We start from the raw sequence: 13,066 nt of genomic DNA, 5'->3' as shown, positions 1-13,066 counted from the left end.
CTATAGCACTGCAGAGAAGTGATCTGTCAGAAAAAAAACCTGTCACAGCAAGCATTATAACTCAACAAAAGCTCTTGGTTATTTTGGACAGATCTCTCAAAGCAAAGGCAGCTTTTTATCCATGACAGAGAATTCTTGAACAATAAGTCATTGAAGCTTGAGGCAACTCTTACTCTTCACTTTAGCTTTTTTTTTTTTTTTTTTTTTTTAAATTTAGAGGCCTTAATACCAGCAGTATGAATGGAGTCTCTTTCTAAAATTATGTGCCAGGGCCAAGAAGCTGTAATCTGATCATGTGCCTTCCTAGAGTTTGTAGAGTTTAAGATAAGTCTTGCTGAGGCACCTCTTGGCAGGTGAAGTCCTGAATCAAGATTTTCTGAAGACACTAGTGAATACTGCATTATCCTTTGATTTCCTCATCTAGAGTGCACTTTTGAGACAAGAATGCTTGGTCAGCATTACCTGCACAGTGCAAGTTGTCCTCTTAAATGCAGTTCTATTCTGACAAGTGGCTAAAAATTTCACCATGCAGTTCCATGTTTAGTGTGTCTCCATATCAAATTTATCCAGTTTAGAAATAATATTTTGTAACAGCCCTTCCTGCACATTTCACATAGGCTAATAAAGTTGCACATGTCTGAGAGCAGAATATGGCCTTATATATATATATATTAGGGTCAATGATGCACAAAGGGAAAAAATAACCCATCTAGATATGCCAAGAGTCCAGGCTGAGTTTGCAGAGCTGATAGTCAATCACACAGTATTTTTTCCTTTTTAAACTGAGAAAATATGATAATCAACGACACAAACGTGGAATCCAACAGAGTGCACATAACACAGACACTCAATGTCAGAGTAGAACTGCACTTTAGAAGTTGTCTAAGTCATCCCGGTCAAGAGTCATCTGGCATCCAAGTCACGGAGTTCACGTTTGCTTAAAAAAAGAAGCAATTCTAAACTACTAAGATTTTCTGGATTTTGCCTTCATTCCATCTTTCCTCTTTGGCAATGGTGGTGAAGAGGAAAGATGGCTATTCTGTTTTGGATGAAAGGGATTAAGGGCTCTCATCTTTTCATCTTCATTTAACTCTTAACCCAAGAATGGGGAACACAACAACATTTGGTGACTACTTCTTTCTGAATTGAGAATGGTCCCTAATGACCAGAAAAGGGGTATAGAAAATCTAACTCATCCCTATAGGTTCAGGAGAGATTGTAGCTTTCAAATAATTGGATGCTGACTTTTTTCCCTCCAGAATGAAAAAACAATTTAAAAAAAATTATTCCTATGCCATCAAGTCCTGGTCATAACAAGTTGTTTTTGATGGAATTAAAATTTGGCCTTGAAGGAAAAACTTTAGTGTACTAGGATGGCAGAAGAATGGAAGTAGATGGCCAGACACTGCCGAGTTGACTTGCTAGCATATTTACTCCTTTTGGCAGTAATACTTTTAACAGATAGCTTGCAGTGTCATTTGGAGAGGCCCTTGTCATCAGAGCCCCACACACTCACTCCCAGGAAGCTGGAAATGGCTGAATTCTACTAGATTGCATTTTCGCTACCGGATCTGCTCTTCTCCTAACCATAAAGTTGAGAGAAAAGAAATCACAAAATGGAGGACTTGCCCAGTGGTGCTGATGTAAAGGTAGAGGAAGACCATTGCTAGGAATCTTCCCTGAAGCAAGGCAGAGGAGAAAAACAAGCAATAAAGAGAAATTGCTGCAGCCAAAATATTTCTTTGGCGCAAAAGCAGGGCCAGCTCAGCCAAGAAGCTCCTCTGAAGTACCACATTGGAGGCCCAACCACCACTTCGGCAAAGCAAAGGAAAAACAGAATGCAGGAGACAGAAGTGTTCAAGAGATGAGGATGGCTTCCCAGCAGAGGGAGTAAATCTGGAAAAGCCAACCAAGAAGGTAAGAAGAGCAAAGTGCTTCAGAATACAGCTAGCACTGAGTACAGTGGCAGCTCAATTGCATTTGGTAATCACAATCTCCTCTTGCCACCAAAAAGCTGAGCCAGCTGCCTCTGTGGACGAGTGGGAGAGACCTACCCAGCAGTGAATCTTCTGGATTGACCGACGGACCCACATATGAGAAACACTTCTTCATGTAGTTAACCTGTAAAATTCATTACTCCAAGAAGCCAGAGAACTGAATATTGCAGCTGGATTTAAACAGGATCTAGAAAAATTTATAACCAATAATAATTTGTAGTTACATACACTAAGATATGGACAATCAAATTTCAACATTCAAGGATCACTGCAAAGGCCAAGAATAAATCCTCCCTTCATGACCATGAATATAAGCAATTGGCTGGATGTTTTATAATTTTTTTGCCTTCTTCTAAAGCTTCAAATAGTCATTGCTACAAGCAGAATATCAGACTTGAGGGACAAACGTTCTCATACATTATGGCTAATCCTATGTTCTTAAAATACCGGATTTAACCATCATCCTACATGTATTCATTTTCACTCCACTTTGAGGCCTTAAGCATTCCAGAATAATGAGGCAAAATTCTCATCAACTTCAATAGAAATTTTTTCTGAGAAAGGACTTCAGGACTTAATGTGAATAGTTTCTTATGTCCATTTACCTATAGCAATTGGTTCCAAAACCTTAAGTGTTTTATGGATTTGTAAAAACCTTGAAAAGCCTCTAGCCAAAAAATACCCTTGAGCAAAACTTCATGACAAAATGCTTATTACGGTGTGTTTGATTTGCTTTTTAAATAGAACTGTTTAACTAGCTTACTTAAATATGAAAAAATTCTGAACCAGAAAGATAATCTAGTGCTGAAAATATAGTGACTCAATTTGATCCTGAAGGGAAAAGCAGCAACAAATTTTTAATATTCAGTATGCTCTCAACATGAGATGAACTCAATACTTTTGAATGATAACAACAAAAAATGAACAGAATCATGCAGATTTATTCCAGTGGGCTAAAGAGACTTCAGTTATCCATGGGAATTTAAAGCTATTATTTTGGCCACTAGAGGGAACCTATACAGTCACAAAAATGAAACACATTTAGAATTCACAGGTTTTAAAGTGAATCCTAATTCCTAGTAAGTTACCAGGATCAGATAGTATTCACTCAAGAGTTCTGAAGAAACTCAAATGTGAAATTGCAGAACTACCAACTGTGGTATGTTTCAGAGTGGTAGCCATGTTAGTCTGTACCAGCAAAAACAATGAGGAGTCCTTGTGGCACCTTGGAGACTAACATGTATTTGGGCACAAGCTTTCGTGGGCTAAAACCAGTGATGAGCTGCCAAAATATTAACAACCGGTTCCCTCCTCCTCACCCCACGAGGGGGTCATACCCACCCCCCCGGGACTCCTGCCCCATCCAACCCCCCAAGTTCCTTGACAGGCCCCCCCCAGGACCCCTGTCCCATCCACTCCCCTTCCCTGTCCCCTGACTGCCCCCCTGGGACCTCTGCCCCATCCAACCACTCCTTCTCTCTGTCCCCTGACTGCCGCTGGAATCCATGCCCCTGACTGCCCGCCCCCGCCACCCCATCCAACCCTTGCTCCTTCCTGACTACACTCCCCGGGACCCATGCCCCCATTCAATCCCCCGATCCCTGCCCTCTGACCGCCCTGACACTAATCCACCCCTCAACTCCCCTACCCTCTATCCAACACCCCCTCCTTGCCCCCTGCCCCCTTATTGCACTGCCTGGAGGTGGGGGCCCAGGCCCGGGCCCGGGCCGGAGCTGCGCCGCCCAGCTGGCCGGGGTCGGGCCGGAGCTGTGCAGCACCTGGAGCCCTCCTCGCATCCCCGCCCCCCTGCCCTAGCTCACCTGAGGAAAGCCACTGCTTACTTCTCAGCCCTCCCCAGGCTTCCCGCCCAAACAGCTGATTCGCGGGAAGCCAGGCAGCGGGAGGAGAAGCCAGGGGAGCGTTTAGGGGAGCAGGCAGAGGCTGAGTGAGGTGAGCTGGGGCTGGGGGAAGGGCAGGGAGCCGCTGGAGCTTTTGCTAAATTTAAAAGCCCTTTTAACAACTGGTTCCCACGAACCGGTAGAAAGCGGCTCCAGTTCACGACTGGCTAAAACCCACTTCATCAGATGCATGGAGTCAAAAATAAAGTAAGCACTATATACATGAAAAGATGGGAGATGCCTTACCAAGTGTGTGTGTGGGGGGGAGGGGTGTCAGTACTAACGAGACCTTCCTCCTGCAGATGATGCGCGATGGGTGCAGGAAGTGTGGGAGGGAGAGTTTGCAGAGCTTTCTACAGACAGGGGATAAATCTGGGGGTGAGTCTGACCCGGCCTCGGATGCCATGCAGGGGAAGAGGAAGTCCCGTCCTCCCTAGTCTACCTGACTAGCAGCTGAGCCCAGCGCAGGGTAGGAGCCACCAGCTGGGTCTTCCCCAGTCCCGCCCCCACCCCACAGTGATTTACCTCTTTGCTGGCTGCCCTGGGCACTCAAAACATACTGCTAGGGAGGGTCTCATGACTGCTCTTGTTGCTTCCCTTTGCTTCCCCATCAAAGTCATTTTTCTATGGGGAAGCAAAAAAATCTGCAGGGGACAAATTCTGTGCATATACAGTGGCACAGAATTCGCCCAGGAGTAAGATGACTGGAGGACAACTAATGTGATGCCAATTTTTAAAAAAGGCTCTACAGGCAACCCTGTCAATTATAGACCAGTAAGCCCAACTTCAGTACCAGGCAAATTGGTTGAAACTATAGTAAAGAACAGAATTATCGGACACATAGATGAACACAGTTTGTTGGGGAAGAGTCAACATGGTTTTTGTAAACGGAAATCATATCTCACCAATCCACAGAATTCTCTGAGAGGGTCAAACAAACATGTGGACAAGGCTGATCCAATGGATATGGTGTACTTAGATTTTCAGAAAGCCTTTGACAAGGTCCCTCATCAAAGGTTCTTAAGCAAAGTAAATTGTCATGGGATAAGATGGAAGGTTCTCGCATGGATCAGTAACTGCTTAATTGATAGGAAAAGAAAGGGTAGGAATAAAAGGTCAGTTTTCAGAACAGGGAGAGGTAAACAGTGGTGTCCTCCAGGAGTTTGTACTGGGACCAGTACTGTTCAACATATTCATAAATGACCTGGAAAAAGTAGTAAAGAGTAAGATGACAAAATTTGCAGATGATACAAAGCTATTCAAGATAGATAAGGCCATAGCTGACTGCAAAGAGTTACAGAAGGATCTCACAAAACTGGGTGACAGGGCAACAAAATGGCAGATGAAATTCAATGTTGATAAATGCAAAGTAATGTACATTGGAAAACATAATCCCAACTATACATATAAAATGATGGGGTCTAAATTAGCTATTACCATGCAAGAAAGATCTTGGAGTCACTGTGGATAGTTCTTTGAAAATACCCACTCAATGTGCAGCAGCAGTCAAAAAAGCTAACAACGTTAGAAACCACTCAGAAAGGGACAGATAAGAGATAATATCTTATATTACCTCTATATAAAATCCATGGTACACCTACATCTTGAATACTATGTACAGATGTGGTTGCCCCATCTCAAAAAATATAAATTGGAATTGGAAAAAGGCAACAAAAGTGATTAGGGGTATGGAACAGCTTCCATAAGAGGAGAGATTAATGAGACTGGGACTTTTCAGCTTGGAGAAGAGATGACAAAGGGGGGGATATGATTGAGGTCTATAAAATCATGACCAACGTAGACAGTACTAGACAGGATTTGGTCCTGTCATGAGGGCAAGGGACTGGACTCAATGACCTCTCGAGGTCCCTTCCAGTCCTAGAGTCTATGAATCTATGTGGAGAAAGTAAAAAAGGAAGTGTTATTTACTCCTTCTCATAACACAAAAACAAGGGGTCACCAAATGAAATTAATAGGCAGCAGGTTTAAAACAAATAAAATGAAGTATTTCTTCACCCAACACACAGTCAACCTGTGGAACTCTTTGCGAGATGATGTTGTGAAGGACAAGACTATACAAGGGTTCAAAAAAGAACTAGACAAATTCGTGGAGGATAAGACCATCAGTCAGGATGGGCAGGGATGAAAATCATGTTCTGAAGCGTCCCTAGCCTCTGTTTGCCAGATGCTGGGAATGGGCGACAGGGGATGGATCACTTGATGATTACCCTGGCCTGTTCATTCCCTCTGAAGCACCTGGCATTGTCCACTGTCAGACGACAGGATACTGGGATAGATCGACCATCGGTCTGACCCAGTATCGACATTATGTTCATAGCAAAGTCTGTGCAAGCAAAGATTCATGGGAGTCAGTTTTGTGCTTTTTGTGTCCTCAACAAAAAGGTGACACTATCCCTACATTTTCTACTATAATTTTCTCTACAAATAGGGCATGCTATATATTTTTTATATTTAATTATATTTCTATATGTAAATACGCTCAGAGGCTTGAGGAATGGGCTTGATTTTTTCTAACTACTCATGGGCTCTGAGTAAATTATTTTTCACCTGAAATTTGAGTAGATGTACTTAACCCATAAAAGGAATGATCTTCCAAAGTTTAATACTATAGGTTATTTTTCACATTCTTATCAAATCCAATCCTCTATAAGAACCAGTATTTCCAGCTTGGTTTCAAGTCACCACTGTAATTTGTATTTATACTCTATCAGTTCATGTCATATGTAGACAGCTCTCTTTTTCTTATATGTATGAAAATATTTGTGCATTCAGATTCTTACAAATATATTTTTTTTAAACATCAGTATGAAGTAACGTTTGTGTTCAAGTTACGACATTTAATTAACTGGAAAAAATGAAAATGTCACACCCTTAAGAGAAGATTTAAGGAATTTTCCCAAGTTGCTGAATAGTCTAATTAAGCTACTTTTGACACTTTATCTGCAACTGATACCCTGCTGCCAATAAACCTTTAACATTTTGAACCTCCCAGTACTGTACATACTTTGAAATAACACACTAAAGTTGTGAACACTGGGTTCCTGTAGCACTCACTTGACTGGTAGTAAGAGTCTGTGGCAGTGTGTTGAGGCTGAGTAGCAACTGGCGGGTAGTACTGTTTGCTCTCATAGCTGCTTGCTAATGTAGATCGTCCATAACTGTAACCATCCTGTATATGAAATTCCAACAGAACAAAAAAAGAAGCCAAATTATGAACACACAGCCCAGTGCTACAAAAATTAATAGATAAATTAAGCATTCTTTAGCAAATTGATAGCCATTTTGGTAGAGTCCAATTAATTGCTAAAAAAAAATTATGCATTCGTTCATGTCAACTGGGGAGAACAAGTTAGTTTATAATAGAAAAAAAATCAAAAAGCCTCCCAGATTTCATTCTCCAGCTCTTGTTTCAAAGTTGATAGTCCTTAGACTTCAGGAAATTAAAGCTATGTTTTTCTTAGATTTGTACCTGCTTTGGCTCTCTAGCAATTTGGTTTGATCCCTCAGCATTTGCTGATACATATATAAATGTAGTGCTTTTATGTATAGTCAAAAAGGTATCAAATATACTAAAGCCCGCAAGTCCAATATCTTGAAGGATTTATCAGAAAGAAATCCCTTAATACCAATATATTAATTTTATAATTAATATCTGTATTATCTTGGTGCCTGGAAACCCCAGTTAAGGATTGAAATCCATTGAGCCTGTACAAATGTATCCTAAAACACAGTCCTTGTCCCCTTTTCAATTATAGATTGGAAACATATGGAGTAAAAACAACCAAAATCACATACATTACCAGCCGCCTTCCGCTTCCCAGGCAAAAATTTTATACGATGCAATTAACGTGGACAAATGTTGCTCAGATAAGTTAACAATTAAAGCTTCACCAAAAGGTTTAGTGGATTGATACCTGGTAGTTTGGTGTTGTAGTAGGCTGCGGGGTAGGTTCCTGCTGCCGAGTTCCATAACCATAGTCCTGTCCTGAATGTGATTGGTATGCTCCATAGGCAGCAGTTGCAACCGGCCTGGCAGCCTGCACTGTGGGAGCATAAGATGGCGTCACAGTATGCGCCACCCCAGGAGCTTGCTGAACAGTGTAGCTTGCCACAGTGGTTGGGTGGGAATAAGCTGTAACAGGTTGAGTGCTGAAAGACAAGACAAACAATTTAAAGTCTACAGCATCTCAAGGTTTTTAAACTGGGCATAAGTTGCATACACAAAATCTGACACATTTTCATCTCATCAGTCAAGCTAGTACGTATGTATGTAAGTATCCTTTGATTAATACTAAAATAAAGTCAATGTTGAAACTCAGTCAATACTATGATCAAAACTGGAATTCAGATAAAGAAAGGAAGGCTGCAAAGAGGCAGGATACTAACAATATATTTGTGTACAATCTGACACCATCATTTATCAACTAGCAGCTTTATTGGGGTAAAGTGGAGAGTTCTAACTTCCCTGATTTTAGAATAGTAATTCCCATGGTTTGATCCAGGAACAAGCTATTTTGAACCCTTTCTTCCAAGTCCTCCAATTCAACATATATCTTGCTCTGTGGCCAATTACATATCCGTACCACAACCGTCATACTAGAGTACAAGGGTAAATAACATGGGGAAAAAATATCTTGCCTCTAACACACTTAGGGTGTACACAGAACTTCATCCAACTGTAAGGCTAAGAACAAAAGGTCATTATTCTTAATTAATGTAAACCATCTGATAATCTGGTCCAAGGATGACAGGATTTGGGTTCCTTCAGTTTACTTTTCATCGTTGATTATTTCTCCAATGAATCTCATTTTTCTGCACATATTAAATACTGTCATTTTATATCCTGCTATACAATTGTTTAAATACACAGGCTCTCATGAAAAAATGTTACTACCACACCATCATACAGGTTTAGAACAGATAATGCTAACCAATCTCTAAAGACCAAGACAGTGCAGCCAACAGCATTTAAGCCAGGAGACCCCAGTAATTTAAGTTTAGTGTACATTAAGACAGACAATAACAGAACCAGCAATTCTTTGAAGCACTCAATTCCAAGTGTAATTTATTTAAAATTCCCTCACTTAATTTAAAGCAGTGCTACTTGTTCCTAATCTAGTCATTGATAAACCGCATATTCAGGCAACCTTTTTTTCCCATGACACTCGCTTTCTGTTTTTGGAGAAGGGTTCTCCATCTGCAACATCACCACATTTCTCTCTCTGACAAAAGTGAACTAGATATGGCTCTTTCTGGAGCAGCCACTCCAAGCTTCTGCCACAGAAAGATGCTCAAGAGAAATACTATAGAGGCAATATGCGAATATGCTATCTTACATACTTACATGGCCTCACAATCTTTAACGTGCTTTTATCCTCACAACACCCTTAAAGGGATGGAAGTTCTATTACACCCATTTTACAAATAGGGAATTGAGGCACCGGAAGACCAAGTGATTTGCCCAGGGTCACGTGACGTAGGATGTCTGAGGTGAAAGAATTGAAACTGGTTATTCCATAGCACAGGCTAGCACTTCAGCCATTGGCCCATCTTTCCTCACACTGCACTTCCAGTCCAAGGAAGTCTGGGTACTATAATGCCTCAAGATCACACTTGTCCATTAAAACTAAAATTAATGGGAGCTACATATGTTTATTCAGAATATTCTTCACACTGAATTTAGAATTCAATATTACCGTTTTATGTTAAATAGTCTGGATGGCCTTCTTCTCCCCCATACACAGGGCCGGTGCAACCATTTAGGCGAACTAGGCGGTTGCCTAGGGCGCCAAGATTTGGGGGCGCCAAAAAGCGGTGCCCCCCCCCCCAAATTTTTAAATGGTTGCAGCGGCCGCTGCGTAGTCTGAGCTGCCGGCGGCAGCAGCTGCCTGCAACCCGGCAGCTTAGGGCGTCCCCGGGGTCAGCGCGCAGCCGGCGGTAAGCGCCAGGGCACCCGGGTCAGGGAGCCGCCGCGTCGGTCCGCAGGCTCCGTGGCCGGCGGCTTCCCCAGGTCAGGTGAGCCGCCGCGGGTCCGCCCGCAGCCCGGGGCGCCGGCGGCTCCAGGGGTCGGAGCGTTGGCCCAGTGGACAGCTGCTGAGGCATGCCTGCGCAGCTCCGCCGGAGCGCGAACCGCGCTCGGGGCGGCAAATGTCCCGGCGCCTGACTCAGAAACCTAGCGCGCCGGCCTGCCCATACCACACTCCAACTAGTGCATACCTGTAGGACTGTCTGGGTACTTGAAAGTGGTACATTGAAAGTGTTCTTACAGTGTGGAAAAATAGGGAGATTTATGTATTTGCGTACATATCCTCTTCACTAGAGTTCCAGTTACGACAAAAATGTATCATGGTGAGTAGTTAATTTTTTAACTTTATATTTGTGTGTTCATGTTGAAAGAAAGAGATAATGTAAACGAACAAGATACAAGCATGCTGTGATCAACACCCTCTCAATGGTGTGAGTTATCAAGCATCACCCAGCACCACAAAAATGAAGGGGTGCTTTTCAACAAAATGAGCAAATTAACAACATTAAAACTATGATGTAAAAAGCTCCTCCCAAAATTCACACAGTATGTAATGAATTGTCTCCATAAACAAGGAAGAGTTATCAATATGCAACAGATTGGTCATTGTTAAAATCTATCTTGTGGATGAGTTTTAAATGTTTATTAAAATAGGAGAAGGCTAATAATATAGTTTTTGAAAGGTTATGTATTCTTTGCTTGTATATGCCCCTTGTTAAGACAAATAAAGCAGAGACAGTTTATTTGCGCTTTGTTAGTAGTAGTGTAATTCATTGGAAGCATGATGGGCATCTCATTTTGACGCGTAGCACATCACAAGTAGGGCTCCCAAAGAGTATGGTTGGACTAATCGCAACATTAGAGCAGGACATTTGCTGATGAAATAGGTATGAACTAGGAGAAGACACGAGGAGAAAATAGGTTCTAAGACTGGAAAGTCAACCAGGAAAGAGAATGATAATCTATTTAGTGTAAACACTGAATCAATATTTTTTTTTTTGGAGCAAAAGCTGAATGGATAGGGCGTGCAAGTAGGGATTAGTATTACTCACAGTAGTAAAATCCATCATATACAAACAGTAGATTCCCTTCACTCACACAATAAACTGTGAAGAGATAGACTCGACTCATAGGTCAGAAGGACAATATGATCATCTAGTATGACCTGTCCTGCACCAAAGCAAGGCCACAGAACCCTACCCATTTCACTTCTAAAACCTACGTCATGTCCAGTTTGAAGTCCTTACAAATTGGGTTGAAGACCTCAAGTGCAGAAACTCCACCAGCATGACTGTGCCCCATGGGCAGAGGAAGGCGAAAAAACTCCAGGGCCTTGCAATCGCCTGGAGGAAAATCCCCTCCGACCCAAATATGGCGATACTAAACCCTGGAGCTAGTGGGCAAGACTCACCGCCAGCACTCAGAAAGAATTCTCACATAATCAGATCTCCATCCCAGTCCAATCCTCACCAGACCACGGGCAGACTATCTGCTGCTAATCAAAATCAATATTGCCGAAATAAACTTCATCATACATCCCTTCCAATTATCAAAGCTTAGTGTCTTAAAGCAGGTATGTTTTTGCCCCCACTACTCCTCGGAAGCGTTCCAGAGCATTCACTCCTCTCGAATGCGTTAGAACCCTTCGCTATTCAAGTCGCTAAAGCTTCCTAATGTCGTTTGTATCCCATTGTTCTTGTGTTTAATTGGTACTAAGTCTTAATATAATTCCTCTCTCTCCCTATGTTAATCCCTGATTATTATATAAAGAAGCATAATCCCCCGCGCCTTCTTTTGCTAGGCTAGACAAGCAAGCTCTTTGAGTCTCCTTTCAAAGGCAGGTTTTCCCAGTTCTAAGAAATGAACTAGAAAACAACTTAACATAAACGTATTATTAAACCGATCTTCAACCAAGAACTCAGAAAGGCAAATGTATAATTATATAAAATTAGAACAGAACTGTAGCCCAATTAAATTTTCCCAGTTCCAAAATTTTCCCTAAGCATAAAATATATCTGCACCGCTATGAAGTGGCAGCAATCCGAGTCAACAATCGAACGTAATGCTACTATGTGATTACCTAGGATTCTGATTTTGCCAGCTCTTAGAATACTTTTGCATAAGCATACCCACTAAATCTTAAGTTCCTTAAATATATAGTTATCCTATCCAATTCAACTCAGCTATTGTACTACACTTACAATATCTCCTTGCAATTTCAAGTTAAAGTTGTTCTTCAGTCAGTGTTGCCGACATACAGGCACACAAACCAAGATGTTGGGTGCCTTTTTTTGGAAATGGACTGTTAATATTGTGGTAAAGTGCTTGAATCCTATTCACGATGAAAAGTTCCACCACTGTATAAAGCAGTTAGTTGACACGACAAGAACTCAAATGGACTTCGCAACCAGCAACACTATAACGGGACATATTACATGCAAGCAATAATAACCCTTCATTCCTATCCCGGACTGGTCAACTGGTGTGGTGAAAACTGAGGAATTTTATACAGTCTTAGCAAGGAAGCAAATTCTTCCTCATTAAACTGAAGTATGCGTTCTGGAAGTGAGAGATGAGAGCAGTAACTGGGACTGATGCGGAGAGGAGCGAAAGGGAGAAGGCTGGATAAGGGTTTTACCAGACACTTCGGTGGGAAAGAGATCTCGAAACTCCACTCTAACTTCCGTGATAGCAACTCACACAGGGATGCCGTTTTTCCTAATTCAGTCTCGTTCTGCATGGGAAATATTCATGTATGACCTACTTGAATTATTTGTCAAAACTGCAATGTCACATTGGTTATATGTATATTTTAAAATGTTTACGCAACATTTAACAGGAATTGAGCTGTAGACTGTTGCACTAAATCACATGACGACACGCCATATTCACTCAATAGAATTAGGAAAGTTAGTAGTAGATTAAATTCATTTACAATTAATACAAAGTAGCGGAAGGAGGTGATGTTGCAAAGTATGGGCCCTTTTTAAAAACATAAGCTCTTTTGCCAGGATAAGTTTACAACATTATATAATAGGGAGTGCCTTACATGAACTACCACATCTTGTTGGCTTCTGGATATGTAAAGGTATATCCATACCTATCAGCTCCCCACTGACGTAGGG

General features: G+C 41.7%; 1 protein-coding gene across 6 annotated transcripts in view; it reads right to left on the bottom strand.

Annotated features, from left to right (window-relative positions):
• ZFR2 (zinc finger RNA binding protein 2) overlaps nucleotides 1–13,066 on the bottom strand; it is an 89,608-nt gene that overhangs the window by 49,204 nt on the left and 27,338 nt on the right. For all 6 annotated transcript variants that reach the window (XM_075070825.1, XM_075070821.1, XM_032774560.2 and 3 more), the window contains 2 exons: nucleotides 7,831–8,065; nucleotides 6,971–7,085 (listed from right to left, as the gene is read on the bottom strand). In XM_075070825.1, the coding sequence (XP_074926926.1) occupies nucleotides 6,971–7,085; nucleotides 7,831–8,065 (350 nt within the window). The remainder of the gene's footprint in view (nucleotides 1–6,970; nucleotides 7,086–7,830; nucleotides 8,066–13,066) is intronic.

Source organism: Chelonoidis abingdonii, chromosome 11, assembly GCF_003597395.2.
Source record: "Chelonoidis abingdonii isolate Lonesome George chromosome 11, CheloAbing_2.0, whole genome shotgun sequence".
Classification (NCBI taxonomy): Eukaryota; Metazoa; Chordata; order Testudines; family Testudinidae; genus Chelonoidis; species Chelonoidis abingdonii.
The sequence above is the reverse complement of the archived record's forward strand: the minus strand, read 5'-3'. Positions and strand labels throughout refer to the sequence as shown.